This window comes from Osmerus eperlanus, chromosome 18 (genome assembly GCF_963692335.1).
Source record: "Osmerus eperlanus chromosome 18, fOsmEpe2.1, whole genome shotgun sequence".
In the NCBI taxonomy this organism is placed as follows: domain Eukaryota; kingdom Metazoa; phylum Chordata; class Actinopteri; order Osmeriformes; family Osmeridae; genus Osmerus; species Osmerus eperlanus.
The window spans coordinates 12,881,682-12,904,919 of record NC_085035.1 but is presented as its reverse complement, the minus strand read 5'-3'; the positions used below and the strand labels follow the sequence as shown (position 1 = coordinate 12,904,919).

At 43.1% G+C, this 23,238-nt stretch overlaps 1 protein-coding gene across 1 annotated transcript in view; it reads left to right on the top strand.

Annotated features, from left to right (window-relative positions):
• The window catches only part of LOC134038990 (pappalysin-1-like), a 267,738-nt gene that overhangs the window by 188,868 nt on the left and 55,632 nt on the right, over positions 1-23,238 (top strand). The window contains exons 14-17 of the mRNA XM_062484743.1: positions 4,327-4,495; positions 18,227-18,410; positions 19,976-20,177; positions 20,630-20,816. Coding sequence (XP_062340727.1) covers positions 4,327-4,495; positions 18,227-18,410; positions 19,976-20,177; positions 20,630-20,816 — 742 coding nt within the window. The remainder of the gene's footprint in view (positions 1-4,326; positions 4,496-18,226; positions 18,411-19,975; positions 20,178-20,629; positions 20,817-23,238) is intronic.

Genomic DNA, 23,238 nt, shown 5'->3' with positions numbered 1-23,238 from the left:
TAGTTGGGCTTCAGCTGGGCATGGGCTCAGAGTGGGCTTTGTTGTTGGGCCCCACATGGGCAGTAGCTGGGCTAAAATAAGTGGCCTCCAGCTGGGCTCCACTCCTAAGATATTCACAATTGATTATGTCAGACATGGATGCTATTTTTAACAATTGCCACTGCATGGGCCCGGTCCACTTTTTATACACATTTTATTAGGCTATTAAGCTATTTAAAAGGGTAGCCATAGCAATTTAATAGTGGTCTTAAGCACTATACTACTTTCAACAGATAAGTTTGCTAACTGTTTCCCCACAAAATGTTCAAACCCTAAAGTAAGCAGTGCGCACTCCACTGTGCAGTGCACATCTGGAAAGCTCCTCCCCCATCTCCGAGCAAAAGAAAGAAGTCTGCCCAGCAACAACTTTGCCGCCTTTGAGTAGTACTCTGCTGTCCGTTAAGGATCCTCAAGTTCAAGACGGTGTCGTGTGGACAGAAGGCAGGTAAGAATCTGCCTCTATGTATAATATTTTTTTTTTACCACATGATGTTAACCAAAAGCTTTTTTGGAGAGTATTAGTTAAGAGGACAGGAACTAGCTAGCTTTAAGCGAATGTAAACCAGTGAGGTAGCTGTGTAGCTTTGGTAATTAAACCTGGTTAAAGCATGGCGTTGAACAGATGAGTTTAATTTATGAAGTCAATATCAAGCATATTTTGAGTGGTTGACTTAAATATATTGTTTAGAAGGATTTGGTTGTGAACTTGTTAGCAAGGCAGTCGAACAGGCATAGTTAGCAAACTGTAAAAAAAAACTGTAAAATGTTTTATTCTTGTAGGCTAGTTGATGTGATGTTTTGGGGAATAGGGATGTTTTGGGGAGGGAGTCAGGTGGCTGAGCGGTTAGGGAAGCAGGCTAGTAATCAGAAGGTTGCCAGTTCGATTCCCGGCCGTGCCAATGACGTTGTGTCCTTGGGCAAGGCACTTCACCCTACTTGCCTCGAGGGGTATGTCCCTGTACTTACTGTAAGTCGCTCTGGATAAGAGCGTCTGCTAAATGACTAAATGTAAATGTAAAAATGTAAAGGAATATAAGGTCATGGAAATTTGTAAAAAAAATCATGGGAAATTCTCTGGTGGACATGTGTACGAACCCTGTGTATAGTGGTGTCACCTGTTGTCCAAAATGTATATATATATTTTAACCAACTGTTTTTAAAATGCTTAACTCATTGATTGTGCTTGTATATTATACATTTCTAGGCAGGTGATTTTGTCCAGTGAGGATGAGGACAATTGGTCCGGCAGACCCATCAGGCCTTCACCTCCATCCACCCGCAGGTCATCACCTCCACTGGCTCCATCCACCCTCAGATCTGTGCTGACACCTCCATTGCCTCCATCCAACCTCAGATCTACGCAGACACCTCCACTGCCTCCATCCACCCTCAGGTCTTCACCTCCACCGCCTCCATCCACCCTCAGGTCTTCACCTCCACTGGCTCCATCCACCCTCAGATCTGTGCTGACACCTCCACTGCCTCCATCCAACCTCAGATCTACGCAGACACCTCCACCGCCTCCATCCACCCTCAGGTCTTCACCTCCACTGCCTCCATCCACCCTCAGGTCTTCACCTCCACTGCCTCCATCCACCCTCAGGTCTTCACCTCCACCGCCTCCACCCACCCTCAGGTCTTCACCTCCACTGCCTCCATCCACCCTCAGGTCTTCACCTCCACCGCCTCCATCCACCCTCAGGTTTTCACCTCCACTGCCTCCATCCACCCTCAGGTCTTCACCTCCACTGCCTCCATCTACTAGGCTTACACTTCCACCTCCTCTGGGTAACCTTAGATGGCCCGATGTTTCACCACGTCACCAGAAACCCCTCGAAGAGAAATCAGGGACAACATGTTTGTCAGCATCTTAACACTCCTTGAGGAGATGAAAGAGACACAAAAAATCCAAGGGAGGATGCTACAAATGCTTCTAAAACAGCATGGCAACATTGGCACCACCGTCTCTTCTACCCCAGAGGGTTTCCCCCTAAAGACAATTAGTGATTTGGAAATCATGGAAGAAATGGTATGGTATGCGTTAAGTCTAGGGTAGTGCAACTCAATTACATTTTATTGGGGGGCTAGCAGTGAATTTGATCTGAAACTTCCCAAATATGCTCACACCCAAGCTTCTGGCAGTTCGTTCATATTGAGTGGTTTACTCCAGTGAGAAATATAGATACATTTGCTTTGTATTGCCTTTGTTACCCTTCAGGTTGCAGCTGTGACTGACATAGGGGGGGGGGACTGTTGACGAGGCATGACAAGGATGATGACCTTCCTCCAATGTCCTATCCAGGCAGTACAACTTTGTGGGCCGAAACGGGAAGAGAGAGTTCAAGGCCTTAAAACTGTGTTAAGTAATATATGGTAGGTGTGCATGGGGATATGTTTTAAGTTGTACTGATACTAGAAAGGTGTCACAATACCCTAACGTTATAAAGATGTTGATTTTAAATATTGTGTATGGAGCGTTTGTTGTCCTGGCTGGGCAGTGTGTTCGCACATGTCTCTCAGTTGCCTAACTTTGTGTGTTCAAGAGTATGTGTGTAGTTCTAATAATAATCTTAATTTATATAGTGCTTTTTTTTACAGTCCTGGCTGAGAGTTGTGTTGGCACATATGAAGTAAGTGACCGTTATATTTGTTTCTTGCAGGATGCTAGAAAAACGCCATGACCAGCCAAATCACCCGCAAAATGCAGAGAAGGCGGTCTCCAAGTGGCTCATTGGTGCTAGGAACCGGGGGGGGGGGGGGGGGGGGTAATATACAAGCCCGACAGGCAACCCTTCAACAAAGACTTCAGGCTTCAGGCTCATTTGAGGTGGAAAGTAACTAATTCTGTCTGTGACAGTGAGGGAACACTGAGCAAAAGCATGTTTTCCTAATTTTACTTAAATAAAAAGGTAATTCTATTACTGGTCTCTTTGTTATTGTAGCTTGTTCAAAGAACTGTATGGGCTGGGTTAGCCCATAAAAATAATATGGTTATTACCCTTATCGGTAGAATAGCAGGGACCCATAATCAGCCCACATGGGGCCCAGCTAGTGTGGTCCCCAGATGGGAGAAACCTGGGTTGCCCATGTGGGTTTTAGCTAGGGCCCATGTGAGGCCCACCTTTAGCCCATCAGGGCTTGCCCACTCACCAGCCCATATCCAACACATATGGGCCCCACATGGGTGTGTTTATAGGGTAGTTACTGAACTGAACCAAACTTTAACCGTCGGTAAATTTTAGCTGGTTTGTTACGTTATGACGTTAGCAATGTTTGTGACTCTTGTTGCCACAAAGACTTAGGCCGAATCCCAATACTCCCAATGTTTTACCCTTACCCCTAGCCCTTGTGTCTCGAAACTGAGGGGTAAGGGCTACATAGCCCTATGAAATGAGACACCACTTGGTTACGTATATCGATGTCTACAAAGCGAGTAGTGTTATGCACTGATATCAAACGAAATTCGCTGCTAATGGAGTTTAGTTAAAACTGTAGACATGCTAGTCAGAGAAATACGGGACTGTTGTGCAAATCAGCAATGTAACGTTAGCATAGCAAACTAGAATTTAAAAAAACGTTTCAATTAAGAACATGGTTGCAAATACATATGTACAGGACTGTGTAGAGCACAAAACAAGACTGTCATAATTTTTTAATCAATTATTTAAGACGAAAATATTACATTTATGGGACTCTGGATGATCTGTTTGCAATTGTTGCAGGTAGCGCAGTATTAACATACCCCTAGGTTTCAAGTAAGCTCCCGAGCTCACTTGGTTTTAAGGGGTGTATACCCCTTCGTCTTAGCCCTAGCCCTCGATCAAAAAGAGTATTGGGACACCACTTACTCTCACAGGAACGCGCAAAACTAAGGGCTAGGGGTAAGGGGTAAGACAGAGTATTGGGATTCTGCCTTAATGTCCTAAACTGTGCATCGTAACCTTCAGTAAGTAATAGCAACACTTTCGTAAACGTGACAAACATTTTGACACCTTTCATGTCTACATAGTGAAAAAATTTAGGGGCAAGTTAGGGTGTTAATAATAAATATATATTTGAGAACAGTAGTGTGCCGTGCTGAGAGCAAGCACACTTAATAAGCCAATGCCCTACCTCCCTTGCCTTTGTTTTTCTTGGCCACTTACGATAACAACCATACTTTCTTGAGTGTGTGTGCGAGTGTGTTTGTGTGTTTTTGCGAATGAGCAAGAATCATCCTTCATATTCCTCTCTCATCTTCACGTGTGTTGTCATTCTCTCTGTCTCTTTTCTATGTCTTTTTCATAGCTGTGTCCATTACTCGTGCGAGGCCATTGACTGCCAGGAGCCTCCAATCCGCAATGCAGAGCTCAAGTGTAGCAGTCTGGGCTACTTTAACGGCGCACGTTGCACCATCACCTGCAACTCAGGCTACATCCTACAAATCCACAGGGATGATGACATCATGAAGACCAAGGTAGTGAGCACATACTTTCAAACACATTAAGCAGAGATTACTTTATAGTAGAACGCATGATCTTCAGAGGTTGCAGGACCTTACAGAGGTCTCATAAAGAGGCAGCGCTACTGCTTAAACCCTCTTCCAGCCATGTTTACAAGGTTGCAATCTAATCAATGAATGCTCCAGAAAAGAGAATGTATGTGTACAAAATTATACAAATTGAGAGAGAGAGAGAGAGAGAGAGAGAACTGTAGATGATAACAGAAAGCATGAACAGTGGAGAGTAGAATGAGAAGTTTGAAGGAAGTCAATGTACAATGTATTTTTTTTTGTCTGGATTCCAGTCAAAGCTTTCCCTCCTTTCTGCATGAGTAATTAACATAATAGAGTACTTAAATCCTTTTATGTTGATGAAGATGAACATGTGGAAGTAGTTATGGATCTTGATGATGATTATAGAAAAAGTTGCCTGAGGCTTACACACAGGCACACAAGTAATAAGGCACACGTTCCATGGTATGTTTATTATTGTTCATGCCTCTGTGTGTATGGTGTGTTGTGTTCAGTACACAAGTATACACATATTTCAAATATTTGATGTGTGTGCATGAATGAATGTATAGTGTATATTGTGAGTGATACATTCTGTCCTTTTAGTGTCATACATTTATCCAGCAACATTTTCAAGGATGTCAGCATTCAGGCCAAATGTGGACAGGATTTAAATTAGAATGGTGTTTCAACCGGTACTGCCCTGGTATTTAAGGGTTAGGGTTAACCCTAGATTAGGGCTGGGCGATATGGCCTAAATTGTTTATCACTGTATAATTCGTAAGCACTGACGGTATCGGTATATATCACGATATATTAGTTATTCTTAAAATGTCATGACAATGCAATCCGCACTGCAGCGGCTAATCAACCGCACTCGGACGGATTTGCATTGGGTGTGTCACAAGTTTTCCAAATTTTGCAGTGTTTAACCCTTGTGTTATCTTCGGGTCATTCTGACCCATCAGTCATTGTGACCCACCGTCGTATTGTGACAAATTTACCTCATACAAAAACAAAGTGAAGCATTTTCTTTTAACTGTCGGGCTGTCTCAGACCCCCCACATTGGAATGGTTAAAAGAAAATTATTTGTATTTGTTTTTGTATTGGGTAAAATTGGGTAAACACAATGATGGTTCGTTATGAACCTTTGGGTCATGTGACCCGAAGGCAGCACGAGGGTTAATTGCCACGGAAGAGCGACTTCTCAGTAGCCTACGCGTTCAACAGTAGCCTACGTTTATGGGATCGCAAGAAAACTCTGTTAAATATTTGTAGTGAGTTAGCTCTACCTATAAACAATTATTACATGGCTGAATACTCAATTCTGTTGGCTTACAATAAACATTTCACAATTCTAACCAACTTGGCATTGGATTTGTCAAACACATTCTGGTAGATTCATTTTCGCGTACATGGACGGCTTTCAGGTGGTGAAAAAGATTGCTAGTGTTTCCACCTTTGGCTAGCACAATTCGACGACACAACTTACAGAGTAGTGTTTGTTGGTCGATGTCGGATAACTTGAAACCAAACCATTTCCAAACGACAGAAGAGGCCCCCTTTTTTACCAATTTCGTCCGGCAAATCAACCCCATTGGCTTTATTTTCAGACATCATTAACGCATGCTTACACTTGCCAATAAAAGCAGTTTACTCATATGAATGTTTGCTTCCTCGTAGTTGCGCTATCTTGTTTGTTGACTTTCATTGGCTGGGACAATGCGTGCAGCGCGTGCTGCATGTTTTTTTGTTGTCGTAAAAGATACAAATTTAATATAGTCCGCTAGGCAGTATCACTTAGTTATATTTTATACCAAACAGAAACACTTAATATTTAATACATTTATTAATATATCGTGATATCCATGATATGGCAAAATCCATGTCATGGCACAACGCAATACCGGTATTCGCGTTCATACCGGTATACCGCCCACCCCTACCCTAGATAGTTAATCATGGAATACTTTACATAGTCCACTCTATAGAGCACTCAGCAACACAGAACATCTAATAACATTACATTTTGATGGACAATTTGATGGACAGAGGAGCAATTTTTCAATAAAACGAATTTAGCACTGAAGGAAATAATAAGTACAAAAGAATAAAAACAAGTAGCCAAGGGAGAGAAATAGAAAAGACAGCACAGAGGGATGAAGCTAAATGATAAAAGGAAGACAGTCTAGTCTTGCTACTGTGTGACTAAAAGGTGACACTTTTACATATTTTGTTAGATTATATTTCTGATTATATTAGTCCACTCCACACAGTAGCCCATTCATTATATAAAAACAACCTTAGTGTCATTTCAATTTGTTAAATGAAATGACATGAAAACAGTAACATGAAAGGAGTAACCTTTGTTACACATTATACAATGGTCCTTCTCACCTCTACCTTTATTGATATGAAAGTTTACATTATACATGGAATGTTGCTTCTCTATGATAAATTCCTTTTTAGTTTTAAATTAAGTTTTAGAAAATGGGTAATGTCAGCAACAAGCATAATCTCACACACGTGTATTGCAATTTTAATTTCCCATTTCTGCTTGTGGTTCATGATACACTTGGACTTTAATTAATTCATTATAAATTAAGTTATTTTGTTAGTGGTGTAAAAAAAAACCTTAAGGTTTTCATATGGACAAGCTCTAGTCTTTGAGCATGAACTGCGAAGGGACTTTTGAGTCAATCAAAATGCGGGAAATCGTCTCAATATGTGGGATAAGGGATAAAAATGCTGTGCAGTCCCGCATAAAGCGGAACACCTGGTCACCCTATATATATGTAAAGGATAATGCCCGACGAGGTTTACATTATCACCTGATACTGGACGATGCGGAGGCGTAAACTGTCCGACCGCTAGCGAAGTGAATAGCGAATGGGATGTGAGATGAGCGGTTACGTGACACTGACAGTAAATTCAGAAAAGGAACATTTTCACAATAGGTTAAAAGATATATTGAAGTCACTCATTGTAGCTAATTACATGCTAGGCTTTGACTCTGTCCCTGTTGTTGTGGTTACTTATTTCAGACACTTTGTACAGGCTCATACTATGTAGCCAGTGCAATAATTTAGAACGGTGAACAAACAGTTTTGCTGGAATAGGTGGAGTAGGTGTCAATATATCACCTGATAATGGACACCCCTGCAGCCAATCAGAATTGAGTATTCACCCAGACCATGGTATAAATATATATATATACTGTACACAGAGTGATTTCTTCAAAACCCTAACTTTCGTAAAAAAAAAGGATATCTTTAAAAAAGTGCACGATTTGAAGATTGCCATCAAGCAGATCTTTTTATCAGTACATGTTACGAATGGTATTTGACACCACTCTGCAAAGTGGAATTAATCAGAAATGTCTCTTTGCTTACAACACTGTACAGTTGGCACCCATCTATTTAGGTTGTTAGTTTAGTTTGTGTTTTGTACTGTACTGCAGGCTAATGTGTCATCCTGGGTAAGGAAGTGGGATGGAGCAAGCAGTCTGGCATGAATTACACCTAGTAGCCAGAGGTTGTTAAATGTCCACTGGAAGAAAAAAAGGCAGCTGTAAAGATTTTAAAAGAAGGAAACTCCACACACTTTTACACACACATACTTGACACTGGAACAAAAACGCTTTAAGGATTGCTCACACACACACATGTAAATAGGCAAACTCTTGGGCAGGCAGGCAGGAGACACACACACTTACACAAACATGCACAGGATACATTTATATAATTAATGCAGTATACCCAGTGGATGTCTTTGCACATGCATAGACCACTCTTGGTCTGGTGAGGTAAAACATGTACTGCACACATACTCTTGTACACATTGCCACCACAAAAGGAAATTATGTGTGTACACACACATATTGATTTATAGTTTCATTCTATATATTGTTGCTGCTACACACCACATGCAATACATATAGAATGTCCATATGTCATGTCCAGAATTATTGGCACCCCTTGGCAAAGATGAGTAAAAAGTGGGATATAAAACCATGTGTACAACTATTGCCCCCCCTACATGTAATGCTTTGTACAACCTCCCTTTTGCCAATAAAACATCACTAAATCTTCTCCATAACATCTATTAAAAGCACAATAGGTACGTTTTGTGAACCTAGCAATTTTGAACGGATGCAAACCAGAATATCCTACCCCCTCCCTTTAAAGTCACTCCTCCAAAACACATGAACAGCCTGACTAATGTCGGGAGGTAGATAGACAGACAAACAAGTAGCCCGTCCAATTATTGCATTCGATCCGAATGCCTTTCAAGCATTAGTGCAGGTCTGATTTAACAATTTATTACAGTCCTGCGACGCCCACAGATATCGGATTGGTTTGATTTGACTATCAAACCTTTAGATTTATTGATTGCTAGCAGAATGTGAAGTTTATTTTAAGCAAATATGCCAAAAAGTACTTCTTAACAACATTGCCTACCCTGCTTTTAAGGTTGGAGAATACAAAGCAAGGAATCTGAGAGCATTCTTTACAGAATCTCTCCAGATCATCCAGGGTCCGAGGTCCTCTCTCGTGCACTCTCCTCTTCAGCTCAGGGGACTTGGGGACAGATGGCTATGGCAGAAAACTGATTTAGTGTTCAGTTAACCATTTTTGTATTTATTTGGACATGTTTAGGATCAGGAAAAACTGGAAAAATAGCTAACATCTTAGAACCTCCGCCATACTTTACTGAATGGATTAAGTTATTTTTGGTATAGCCATCCTTCTTTACATGCAAAACCCACCTTGAGTGTTTGTTGCCAGAAAGGTCCATTTTGTTTCATCTGACCATAGAACATTTAGTATATCTTTTATCATTGTACTGTGAAAAAACAACAGCAATAAGAGTATAGCGGAGCACTTTCTCCTCTCCGCTCAGCTTGACAGTGACAAACAGGGCAGAGGATAGATTCTCCAGATAGCGCAAGAGAAAACGTACATTTAACAAGCTAGCTAACGTTAAGTTAAGTATTTTAGTTTAAATTCATATTAGCAATGTGATGTTTGTGCTGTTGATGGCCAACAAATTATTATTTAATTAATCGTGAAATAATGTTCCAGCTAGTCTAGTAACTTTAGCTAGAGATAAAACTAGACTGTACTCAAGCTAGCTAGAAACTCAGTGAACGTAACTTCTGTAAAGAAAATAAATTCCAACAATGTTTACTTAAGCTAGGTATGTGTTAAAATGCGTCTGCTAAATGACTAAATGTAAATATTCTTGATTGTATTTTCAGATGAGTTTGTTAGCTAAAATGTTTCCTCCCAGAAGAGAAAGATGCCTGATTGCTTCAATGAGGAATATAGCACTAGTAGTACATTACAATTCAGATAGCGAAGGGGTCAGAGTGTATTTATGCCTTAACATTTTGAAGAAAAATAAAAAAGCCCCCGCCGCTGCTGAAGAAGATCCTAGAGTAAACACTGCGCATACTTTCATGAATTAGATTTTTTACAGTGTACCTGTCTTCAGTGTTGCCACAGTTACTTTGAAAAGGTAACTTAGTTACGTTACAGATTACTTGATTTTAAAAGTAAATAAGTTAAATTACAAGTTACTTTATTAGTTACATTCAGCAGCTGCCGACAACACCCCCGCTGCCTCAACATAAAAATAGGTGTGTTCAACTTCATGCAGCGCCTGCAGCCGCCTGCAGCCGCCTGCAGCCGCCTGCAGCCGCCTGCAGCCGCCTGCAGCCGCCTGCAGCCGCCTGCAGCCCGGCTGACTTAAAGCAGCCAATGGCATTCTCAAATTCAAGGCAACCGGCTGTCGGCCCCGCCGGTGCTGCATGAAGTCGAACACACCTATTGACAACCGGCTCTATAAGTTTGACTGTGCAGTGCTGCGACTCCAAATGTTTCTTCAAAGTTGACGTCGTGTTTTTGTAGCTTGATAGCACTTTGTCGCCACCAGCACAGAGTGTACAACGAACCTTGATATTTCCATCTTTAGCTGACAAATACTCAAAATAGTGATTGTATTTCCAACTCGAAAATGCGCATCTCTCTCTCTCCTGCTAGCTAAATTGTTGTTTGTGTCGCTGAGTGGTAGGTTTATGTATATACACGTGACGTGACCCTCGTGCTGAAAATTTGACTTAATTGTCGCATAGGCTTAACTCCCAGAGACGCAAGAAGAAATCAAATATATATTTTACTATTAATGACAAAATAGTAACGCACAGTGACTTGGACAAGTAACTTTAATCTGATTACTGGTTTGGAAATGGTAACACGTTAGATTACTCGTTACTGAAAAAAGTGGTCAGATTAGAGTAACGCGTTACCGGCATCACTGCCTGTCTACACACAAATGTCTAGTGAAGAAAATGCACTTCATAGAATTCTATTGAAGGCTTTCACTTTTGCTCTCAACTAAAAAAACCTCTTCAAGATGTTTCCCCTGCTGAGCCAACGTACCTCGGTGAAGTAGAGCACATCCTCACATGCTGACTATTTCCTCCAAAAAGGCGTGGAACTGCCGATGCTTTAAGCCCCTGGATCTGATATGGTTGATGCATTTCACAACAACAGACATCACATTGTCAAACTTCAGGCATTTGCTGCAAAGGGCCTGCTGATGGATCATGCAGTGGAGAGCAATGGCCTCCCTCCTCTTCCAGTTTTCTTAGAACAAGTGCCACTGTTACCGGCTCCAGACCTAGGGGATATCTGGACCGGCAGCAAATGACACACAGGCAGGACAGCACTGTGTATCTGTGATTAAACTGTGAAGGCTGTGAAAACACAGAGACACACAAGAGTTAGCGTCTTGCTCAGGACCACGCCATTTCAATACTGCTTATCATAATAATCTTGCAATGCAATATAAAACCAATGCATCACATTATACACATTATCTTGAGAAAATGCAAACAATAAAATACACTTGAATATGTAATAGTATAGTACTGACATGTCACAAATATGATATACTGTATCTCTATATTTACATGTAGATACCTATACATGCATATTGTGGTGGCTAGCTTTCTAGCGGAACAGGCTGCAATAAAGCGCGGAAGAGTCTAGTCCAAGTTCAGATGCAAAGGTAGTTTATTGATCAAGACAGGGGATACATTCAGTTAGGTCTCCTCAAGCACCAGAGAGAGCCTCACTTAATCTAATTTACAGACAGCATTTATACCCCACAGGACATCCCCTAATTCGTCACATTGAACCCTAGCATGTGTGGATAACTTTCAGTTATCGATCTAAACAGTTTATGTCAGTTTGCCTCGGTCCCAGAAATCTGGGCCTATTTGTACTAGCCGTTCAAAGTCTGGTCTTCGTTAGCTATATGTCACTTATCTAATATCAGCATGACCCACTCAGGATCCTTCAATGGAAGATTTGTCTTTGTATGCTAAATGTCTCTTTACTCAAATATGTAATGTTCTCGTTATGACCTCTGATGCACGATCATTTCTCTTACATGATCGTGCAATCAATAGTGCTATTTAGTTTTTATGCTTAGTGGCCTATAGTTTAAGATAAACTCGTTCAGTTGGTAGTTTTCCTCCTAGTTCCCTAGATAGGCCTAGAATGGGGTGTTCTAGACAGTTTTTGGCCCACGACATAACCCCCCTTTGAGAGGGTCTTGCCCTCTCACTTTAAACAACCAAACTGGATGTTAGTTAACAGAAATTCCCACGGGTCCACACCCAAAACGTTTAAACATTAAAAGAAACAAACTGAAACATTTAAAAATAATAAACAGAAATTTCAAAAGTCCTGACTATAGTAAGACACATCATTGGGTGTGCTTAACCTTTGTTCTCTCACATATATATTATTGGGTGTGCTTTGCCTTCGGCAAAGGCACAACCTTTGTTCTCTCACATATATATTTATTATTATTATTTATTTTTGCCCCCCTAAGTCTCAGTCAATATTTGGCCTACATAGACAACCTAGGTGTCAAAAGTTTCGTCTTGGTAGCGATTGAGTTGCTTGTATTTGTATTTACCCTCCGTTGCATGGTTTAGGCTCAAGTTAAGTTTTTGTGGCAAAAAGTGACGCTAACGGTGGCTAATTTGCTAGCCACAGTCACTGACGTTACTGACATCACTAACGTCACGAAAACACACGTGACTACCTGTAGCAGAACATTCGTTTCACATCTGTTAACTTGGGGGATAGCTAGGCTAACTATATCTTTACTGCAAGGTAGCTGCAGAAACGCCACAAGCAAAGAGGCCAGGGTGATAACTATTTACTCATTTTACTTTGTGATGTGAAACACAATTGTGAAATGTAATGTACAATATTAGCTGATATTGTTAAGGAAGTAGGCCCACATCTACTCTCGGAAACGGTAGTCTACTATTTCACTGAAGCATTAGCATGACATTAGCCTCTGTTGCCCGGGCAACACATACTACAGTGGTCTATGATGCATCTGTTTTCAATCGTTAAAATAAACATTCCTCACAAATACATTTTCGTTGTAGGATTTATTATGACATTACATTACAAGTAAACGATTTGTTGGTGAAATTATCATTACCTGTGGTTTCAAACCAGTGTTGCTCACTGCAACGCTGTAGCCTACGCGAGACACACTACAAAAAAAATCTACACAGCTGTTTAGGAAGTCAAACGGCGACAGAACATGTTCGGCACTCCCCTTACTTAAATCAAAAGTCTTTGAATAGGTGAAACTATCTGACTACTAACCTGAACTTCATTGCCACAGCCTAAACTTTGTCAATCTGTTCATGAAAATAATTAATTTCAGCCTAAACCGTACAACGGAACGTTAAAGAGAGCTGAAGGTTGCGGCCCGATGAAGTCAACAGGACCACATCATCTGCAAAAAGCAGCGACCCAATCCTGAGGTCCCCAAACCGGACCCCTTCAACGCCCTGGCTGCACCTACAAATTCTGTCCATATAAGTTATGAACAGAATCGGTGACAAAGGGCAGCCCTGGCGGAGTCCAACCCTCACCGGGGACAAATTCGACTTACTACCGGCAATGCGGACCAAACTCTGGCACCGGTCGTACAGGGACCGGACATCCCCGATCAGGGAATCCGGTACCCCGTACTCCCCACATGAGCCCTCGAGGGACACGGTCGAACGCCTTTTCCAAATCCACAAAACATGTGTATACTGGTTGGGAGAACTCCCATGTACCCTCCAGGACTCTGCCGAGGGTATAGAGCTGGTCCACTGTTCCACGGCCAGGACGAAAACCACATTGCTCCTCCTGAATCCGAGGTTCTACAATCCGACGGACCCTCCTCTCCAGGACCCCTGAATAGACTTTCCCAGGGAGGCTGAGGAGTGTGATCCCTTAAAGTTGGAGCACACCCTCTGGTCCCCCTTTTTAAAGAGGGGAACCACCACCCCGGTCTGCCAGTCCAGAGGCACTGTCCCCGATGTCCACGCGATGTTGCAGAGTCGTGCCAACCAAGACAGCCCTACAACATCCAGAGCCTTAAGGAACTCCGGGTGGACCTCATCCACCCCAGGGGCCCTGCCACCGCGGAGCTTTTCAACCACCTCGGCGACCTCAGCCCCAGAGATAGAAGGGCCCCCCCCAATGTCCCCAGACTCTGCCTCCACGTCGGAACGCGTGTTGGTGGAATTAAGGAGGTCTTCAAAGTATTCCTTGCACCCATCCAGGACGTCCCCCGTCGAGGTCAGCAGCGCACTATCCCCACCATATACAGTGTTGACAGTGCACTGCTTCCCCCTCCTGAGTCGCCAGATGGTGGTCCAGAACCTTTTCAAAGCCGTTCGGAAGTCATTCTCCATGGCCTCGCCGAACTCCTCCCATGCCCGGGTTTTTGCCTCCGCGACCGCCAAAGCCGCATTCCGCTTGGCCTGCCGGTACACATCAGCTGCCTCTGGAGTCCTCTGCAGACCCTCACATTACGTTTGGGCCTGCCAGGCCTGACCGGCTTCTTCCCCCACCATCGTAGCCAACTCACCACCAGGTGGTGATCAGTTGACAGCTCCGCCCCTCTCCTCACCCGAGTGTCCAAGACATTCGGCCCCAAGTCCGACGACACAACTACAAAGTCGATCATCGAACTGAGACCTCGGGTGTCCTGGTGCCAGGTGCACATATGGACACCCTTATGCTTGAACATGGTGTTCGTTATGGACAAGCCGTGTCTAGCACAGAAGTCCAACAACAAAACACCACTCGGGTTCAGATCGGGGGGGGCCGTTCCTCCCAATCACGCCCCTCCAGGTCTCACTGTCATTGCCCACATGAGCATTGAAGTCCCCCAGGAGGACGAGGGAATCTCCGGGAGGAGCGCTTTCCAGCACCCCCCCCCAGAGACTCCAATAAGGGTGGGTACTCTGCACTGCCAGGCAGCCCCCTGTTACTCTCCCCCCACCCGAAGGTGGGGGGAGAGTAACAGTAGTAAACCGTACAACGGAATGTTAAATTGAACGCAATGGCTACCAAGACGAACACAGCAGTAGTCTAGTACTGTACTGTAGTAGTACAATTTACCGGGGCAGCTTCTCCACACAGGGCTATATCGCATTTTGCGTTGTTACTGACAATGATCGCTACCAGTGAGCTTTTTATGAATAGAGCGATTTTCCACTAAATAAATGTCTTGCTTATTTACGTTTTTTGGGGGCATATTTTCAGTTAGCAGATGGTACTGTTTGACTTGCGATTCCATCTGAGATAGCTCTACTGCCGGTAACGCCGTCACGCTGCTTCCCCCGCTCGATGATGCTGAATCCCGGACGAGCCCCCAATAGTTACCGGCTCCAGACCTAGGGGATATCTGGACCGGCAGCAAATGACACACAGGCAGGACAGCACTGTGTATCTGTGATTAAACTGTGAAGGCTGTGAAAACACAGAGACACACAAGAGTTAGCGTCTTGCTCAGGACCACGCCATTTCAATACTGCTTATCATAATAATCTTGCAATGCAATATAAAACCAATACATCACATTATCTTGAGAAAATGCAAACAATAAAATACACTTGAATATGTAATAGTATAGTATAGTACTGACATGTCACATATATGATATACTGCATCTCTATATTTACATGTAGATACCTATACATGCATGTCAATATACATTCATCATTCATCCAAAAGTAAAACATATAAACATCCAAAATAAATGATCATCAATCCATTTTCACAAATGAACCAAGGACTTAACATCCACTAGCGTCTGTTCACCCACACAACCTTTATGCGCCATTCACAGGCCCATTTCACATACGTAGCCTCACGCATTCGCAAGTTAACATGCAGCGGCAAAATACATAAAAACGCGGGGCAGACACAACCTCAAACATAACAGTGCATAAAAGCATCTGCTAATTATAACTCAGAATACTGTTGATCCGTTAAACATTTGATACTTTTCAATACAGCATGTTACCAACATGTCAGTACTGTACTTACGGTTAAACTTAGTTTACATTTTGCACTGGAACGGGTTAGCTAGCATACTATTAGCCAGTCAATGGCGATCCTCAACAATGTTAGACAATCCGTTACTTTCTTAAACATCCACACAACTCACAACGCTACCAGCACACTATTGAAGATCTAATTTATATAATATTCCTATTTGAATAGCCATAAACTAATTTAGAATATGTTTTTATTGTACCTGTGAAAACATGGAGACACACAGGAGTTAGCGTTTTGCTCAGGCCCACGCCAGTTTGATACTGTGTAACAGGCTCGGAGGAAGCTATGTCTCCTGTGCGATTCACATATGTGCTACAGACATGGCTGTGTACGAAGACGCTACAATGAAAACTTATAATAGTTCTATGAATTAAAAATAATAGAAGGTGGTGTCTGTTTAATGTAAACTAAATCTGTATCCGTTACACCACCAGTCCATTTCTCCTCCCTGTCATTGATGGCGCTCCTAGGATGCCATTTACCTCTTTCATGGTAAATGGCATCCACAATGGCATCACACAGCTGGCGGAATATCTCCTGAGCGGTGGTCTGGCCATGCATTGGAATCAATGTGAGCAACTCCTCCATCACTTCAAAATTGTCTTCAACACCACGAACATACATTGCGAGCTGCGCAGTGTCAGTGATGTCTGTGCTCTCATTAAGAGCGACTGAGTATGCACAGAAATGTTTGGCTTTCTCACGCAGTTGATCGTATATGTTACCTGACAGGTCAGAATTTTCGATGCACAGGAGCAGCGGCTCTACTCCGAGCTCCTCACGGATGACTGAGCTCCTCACCCTATCTCTAAGGAAGACGCCCGCCGCTTTCCTGAGGAAACCTATTTTGGCCGCTTGTACTCGCGACCTCGTTCTTTCGGTCATGACCCAACTCTCATGACCATAGGAACAAAAATTGAGAGCTAGATCGAGAGCTTTGCCTTCCGGCTGAGCTCTCTTTTCGTGACAACGGTGCGATACAGTGAATGCAATAATGCCCCAATTCTCCGGCCAACCTCCCGCTCTATTTTCCCCTCACTCGCGAACATGTACATTTAGTAATTTAGCAGACGCTCTTATCCAGAGCAACTTACAGTAAGTACAGGGACATTCCCAGAGGCAAGTACGGTGAAGTGCCTGAGGTATTTGAACTCCTTCACTTGGGATAAGAACTCATTCCCTAAGTACTCCATCGGTTTCCTGCTGATAAACCATGGCCTCAGATTTAAAGGTGCTGATCCTCATCCCAACCCCATTCTGGCACTCCTGAGGCGCTGTCCCAGACTTCCATGCGATGTTGAAGAGGCCGTGTCGTCCACGACACCCCCTCCACATCCAAAGCTTACAGCATTTCTGGGCTTCAATGCCCGGGGCTTTGCCACTGTGGACTTCTGTGGACTGTGGACTTCTCCCACATCTGCTGCATTGCCTCTCTCCCAGCAGAAGCCGCAGCCCTTTGGGCCTGTCAGTTCCTTGCAACTGCCTCCGGAGGCCTTCTGGGACAACATATCCCGGAAGGCCTCTTTTTTCAGTCGGAGGACCCAACTGACCCAACTCACCACCAGATAGTGATCGGTTGACAGCTCAGCCCCTCTCTTCACCCGAGTGTCCAAAACATACAGCCTCAGATCCGACGACACGATTACAAAATCGATCATCGATCTTCGGCCTAGGGTGCTGTGGTACCACGTACACTTATGAGCATCCTTATGTTCGAACATGGTGTTTGTTAAGAGGCAGTTGCATATCTTTGTAACTTAAGTGTGAGTTTCAAATTCAGTGCCAGAGTCAGTAGTTGTCATTTTTGGTATGTGGGGACAAATACTGTACATTGACACAAGCCTTTATTGGTCCTGATGCCCCTGCTCTTCTCCATCCCCTTCTCAATCTGTTTAGCGTTGAGAGGATTATACAGTAGTTGCATATACATAATCTGAAAGGTATGACATGACCTTAGATCAACTATCAGCAGAAACTTGAGCTGCTAAATTGTGCAGTCTGTCGAGTCACTGATATACAAGAATGATCTCTTATGTTATTGTGCCACCTGCTTAGTTAATGGTAAAGGTGTGTGTGTGTGTGTACATGTGTGTGCAGTTGTGTTCTCAAGTGTAGAATTTAGACTTTATTGTCCCCAAGGGGAAATTCCTTTCCACAGCAATGTACATGTCAGACAACAGTATATGCATACTCTATCATACAGTTAAACACAAATCCTCCCTCTCACTTGCTCTGTCTGTTTCCCCCTTCCAGGCAGAATCCACTGTGACCATCACGTGTGCCAACGGCAAATGGAACAAGCAGGTGTCGTGTGAGCCGGTTGACTGTGGCCTACCAGACAAATACCATGTCCATCCTGCTCACTTTACCTTTCCAGAGGGAACCACCTATGGTAAAAAGAGCAAATTCCAATGTAAAGAGCCTGCTCAGCTCATAGGTAAGACATAATGGTCACACAACAGTTTTGCATACACAAACATTCACCAACAGTACACAAACACACAATGAACTAAGGTCGTCTAGGACTAGGCCCCCACATTAAACCCACAAACAACAGGTTAACTAGATAATTCATAGGCAAACATAGGAGGCACATTTTCTCAGTGTTAGCCAGATGCAACAATGCAAACACGTAAATGGCATAGGCTAGCAAAAGATCATGGCAAATGCATGTCGTATTTGTAAATATTTATCTGTGTATGCCCGAGTGAAGGTTTGGGTGCTGTGAAAAAAAATCACTATAAAGGGTAGCCATAGTTGTGAAAATATGGGGAACCCCTGCCAGTGTTGTAGTACTCGAGACTGGTCTTGGACTGTTATTGGATGTAAAACGTCACGCTTCAAATTAGGGGTGTCACGATACATAAAAATGCAGTAGTCGGTGCCTTCAAAACTTGAGAGCCCTGATAACGTCCAAAAGAAAACTCACAGTTTATGTAAATTCTGCAAAGGGACGCTCACCGAGACGGCTGGCACTAGGCCTACATCAAACTTTTACTGCCATTTTTAAAGAAAACATTAAAAAAGGTAAGCTAGGCGTAAGTGACGCTAGCAAAGCTAGCTACCTAACGTTTGCAATGTGCCTCTGTACCAAAACTCTTCAGAAATCTCTTCCCCCATTACAGAAAGAGATTTAGGTAGTAGCTATGCAACATACTGTATGTTTCAGGGCAACAGGCGTTAGTTTCAGTTGCTTTCCAGATTTTGTTTGTGATAACGAGCCAGGCCACTTAAAGCAATGTAGCTAATGATGAATATAAAGTTATGTTACATCAACGTTTACTCATGTCAGCTGCATACCTCTCCCGACTTCATAATGTTAAGTTAAACGCCGCGGTACCGCGCTCCCTCACTTGGGTGAGAGAGAGATGTGAATGCAGAGACCGAGTACTAATGAGCCTCTAAGAAAAAGAAGAAAAAAAACATAGCCTGTTTTGCCTGGCCATAAGCACACAGCACTACTTTAAGAGTGCTAATTTTTTGTTCAAATACAGTTACAGATCAAATCTAACTTATTACGTAGTCAAACCCTACTGCTTGTGTACTTTGAGTGGTCTGGTCTTGACCCGGTCTCTCCCTGCCTTGGTCTTGACTCGGTATCGCCCTGCCATGGTTTTGGTCTTGACTCGGTCTCGACCCCTCAAAGTCTTGGTCTTGTCTCGGTCTCGATACACTCCGGTCTTGGTCATAATTGGTCTCGGTTTAGGTGGTTTTGACTACAACACTGACCCCTGCTGTAACCCAACTGAGAGACACTGTTTTCCTTATGCTCTCTTTCCCATTGTCTCTCTGTCTTACCCATTCACTCTGAATCTTCTTTCTCTCTCTCCCCTTTCTATCTTACTGTCCCTCACGCTCTTTCTGCCTTTCTTGTTTACCCCTTTTTGCACTTGTCTTTTTCCCACTCCCTCATTCTTAATATCCCTGTCTTACTTTCTCTCTATTTGTCTTACTTCCCCTCCCCCCCTCTCCCCCACTCTCCACTCCTCCATCTCCTCCCAGGTACAAACAACACACTCACTTGTCTGGAGGATGGCCTGTGGTCCTTTCCGGAGGCGCTGTGCGAGCTGCGCTGTCCAGCTCCAGCCCCAGTGCCCAGCGCTGTCTTGCAGACTAAGCGCTGCAATGAAACCGGTCTCAAAGTGGGTTCCCTCTGCAAGTACAAATGCAAGCCAGGCTACCATGTCATGAACAAGCCCAAGAGGTAAACGCTGGAGCGCTCATTTCATTTACTGCTGTTGGGGTTTTATTTACTGTAGACATACAGGAAGTCTTGGGATTCGGGCCTGGATCCATTTTAAATTCAATTCAGTTTTACTTGTCTCATTGTTTGTCTTTTGCTTAATAGCCAACAAGGATGGGATTGGAGCCCAATTCTTTTTGTTGTCTGTTATAATGAAATTGGATTGAATTGCGTAATTGTTATTGTGTGCTGCCAAATGTCCAGATAAGATTAAATATGTAAGGATATAAAAGCAAATACAGTGGCTACATAACCACTTTGAATCACATACAACATTTACATTGACAATATCAAATAGAGTTATAGGATAGAGGAAACAGCCAAACAGTGACCTGTTTTTTATGTGTTCTTAAAGTAATGATTCAAATAATAAAGTATTACAGCCTATTACAGCTTGTCCTCTTACCTTCCAGGCGAGCATTCAAGCGGCAGTGCACAGAGGATGGGAGTTGGCTGGAGGGGGAGTGTGTGCCGGTGACCTGTTCCCCCCCTCCACCGGTTTTCCATGGCATGTTTGAGTGCACCGCCGGCTTCCACTTCGACAGCACCTGCCGCCTCAACTGTACATCCCTCAGCACCGCCGATGCCACCAACCACACGGTGAGACCACTGCACGCCCCATGCAAGCAGGTCTGTCTTTCTCTCTCTACTCCTCCCCCTTATTGCATGTTCTGTGTCTGTTTGCTGTGGGTATTACAGAGAGTGACTGAGTATACTTGTGTCTGTCTGTCTGTAGGGTAAGAAAGTATATTACACACTGACATGCTGAAGGTCATTGCACATATGAAAAAAACTCATTCTGTACTATTCTGCCGTGCAAAGGCTAACCGCAGTAGCTCAAAAATTAGATATAATTTAAATTGAACTTCTCAATATCTGTTTTATCTTGTGACAAAGTTTCAGAGTTTAATCTTGCTCCGTTTTCGAAAAAAGGGGTATAAAGAATTAGCCTGGTTCTGCCCTCCTACGTACTTCCGCTCAATTTTGATTTTGCTTCTGTACTAGGTCTGGCCATTGTAATGGTGGAAATTCAAGCGGCACTGTGTAGATTTGAATAGTCAAGAGATGACGGTTACAATAAATTTATTTTGCTTATACAGATCATGATTTAACAAAGTACTTTGTGATCAGTCATAACGAAGGAGGTGCTAGCCACAGGTCGTTCGCCAGAGTGATACAGAACAACCCCAAAACCCTGCCTTATATAAACTTTAGATCAAATGGTTTTTCTGAACTCTGTGATTGGTCAGCACTGCTCAGTGACAGTTAAGACAATATAACCCCCCAGGTCAAGTGACCAAAGTCTTTTGATGTCACGGCTCTTTCTCTAAATGAGGACAGTAAAGATACCCTTAATGAAACACAAACAGGACACAGGACACAATCTCCTCGGCCAAAAGGTCAGGGCTGCTAGATCAACTGACCCATCTCCCTTTAGGCCACAGAACTCAAACATCCCCCAACCTCCGTGCCCCTAGCTTCTCAATCAGGCATCATAACCCAACACCATAAATACCTTAAGACCAACTGCAACATCCATTTGTTTAAACACAACCTCAGTCTATTAAAAATACATTCTTAGTAACTATATAAAAAAATGCCATCACACCATGAGGTACGTAAGTCAAATGTTTCCGGTAGATTTTCTACCGGCGAATCAGCGAACAGAGGGAGTGGCTGAGAACGATGACGTTGATGTTGTACGCTAGTTTGTGTTGTAGTTCCGTAATGGCGGCGGAGAAAGATGCGAGCAAAGCCATTCGGTCCGTTGTGGCAACGCTGCCGAATATCCAACAGCTAAAGCCGGAGCAAGAACAAGTTTTGCTGAGTTTTGTTGGTGGCCATGATGTTGTGGCCCTCCTCCCCACGGGGTTCGGGAACAGTTTGATATTCCAGCTACGGCAGCTAGCTCTGTTACAGTAGTGGTGAAGGAATTGGCTAAGGCGAACGCTAGTGATTGGTTATGGCAGATCAGAGTGGCTCTGGGCAAATCCAATAGTTTTAAACTTCAACAGAGTACCCGCCTACAAGGAAGTCAACGCTTGTCAATGGAGCGAGGCCAGACTCTCTGTACAAATGAAATGTACGAGAGTCTGGTTAGGACCAGGCTAATAAAGAATCGCAGAAACTACAAAATCACACTCAAAACCGAGGCAACTCACAGTAAGTGTAGTTACTGCGCTCTGTATCTGTTTCCCCATACACATCGGACGCAATTCAAACCGAAGCAAACCACAGTAAAGCGCTGTTACTGTGCTCTGTATCTGTTTGCCCCTACATTGGATGCACTTACTGTGGTCTACAAATGATTCTACTGGTCCATATTTCGAGCTCATTTATCACCATTCTCACCTGAATGAAATTGCATCTAGAGGGAAAAGTATACTGGAACTCGCACTTAACCCTTGTGTTATCTTCGGGTCATTCTGACCCATCAGTCATTGTGACCCACCGTTGTATTGCGACAACTTTACCGCATACAAAAACAAAGTGAAGCATTTTCTTTTAACCGGTGGGCTGTCTCAGACCCCCCACATTGGAATGGTTAAAAGAAAATTATTTGTATTTGTTTTTATATTGGGTAAAATTGGGTAAACACAACGATGGTTCGTTATGAACCTTTGGGTCATGTGACCCGAAGGCAGCACGAGGGTTAAAAGAACATATCCAGATAATGGCTAAGTAATGTTATGTTAATGAGCTACGAAACCAACTCCGTAATAACTGTGCTAAACCCACCAGTGATAAGCTAGTAAACTCAAGCTAGCTAACGTTAGGTGATGACTAGCGTATTTCACTTTCATTTCTTTCATATTGTTCAGTGTTCTTTTGCTTTAATTCAGGGGGGGGGGGGGGGTTACCTCCCGGAAATGAGTCCCCTATAAACCTCCTAAATATACAGATAAATATAAATAATACAATATACTAAACCCTAAATACACATAACCTATTGCTAACCCTATTAACCTGTTCTAAACTAAGTGAAGTACAATAGTGCAATATTACTGATAGTGCAATCAGT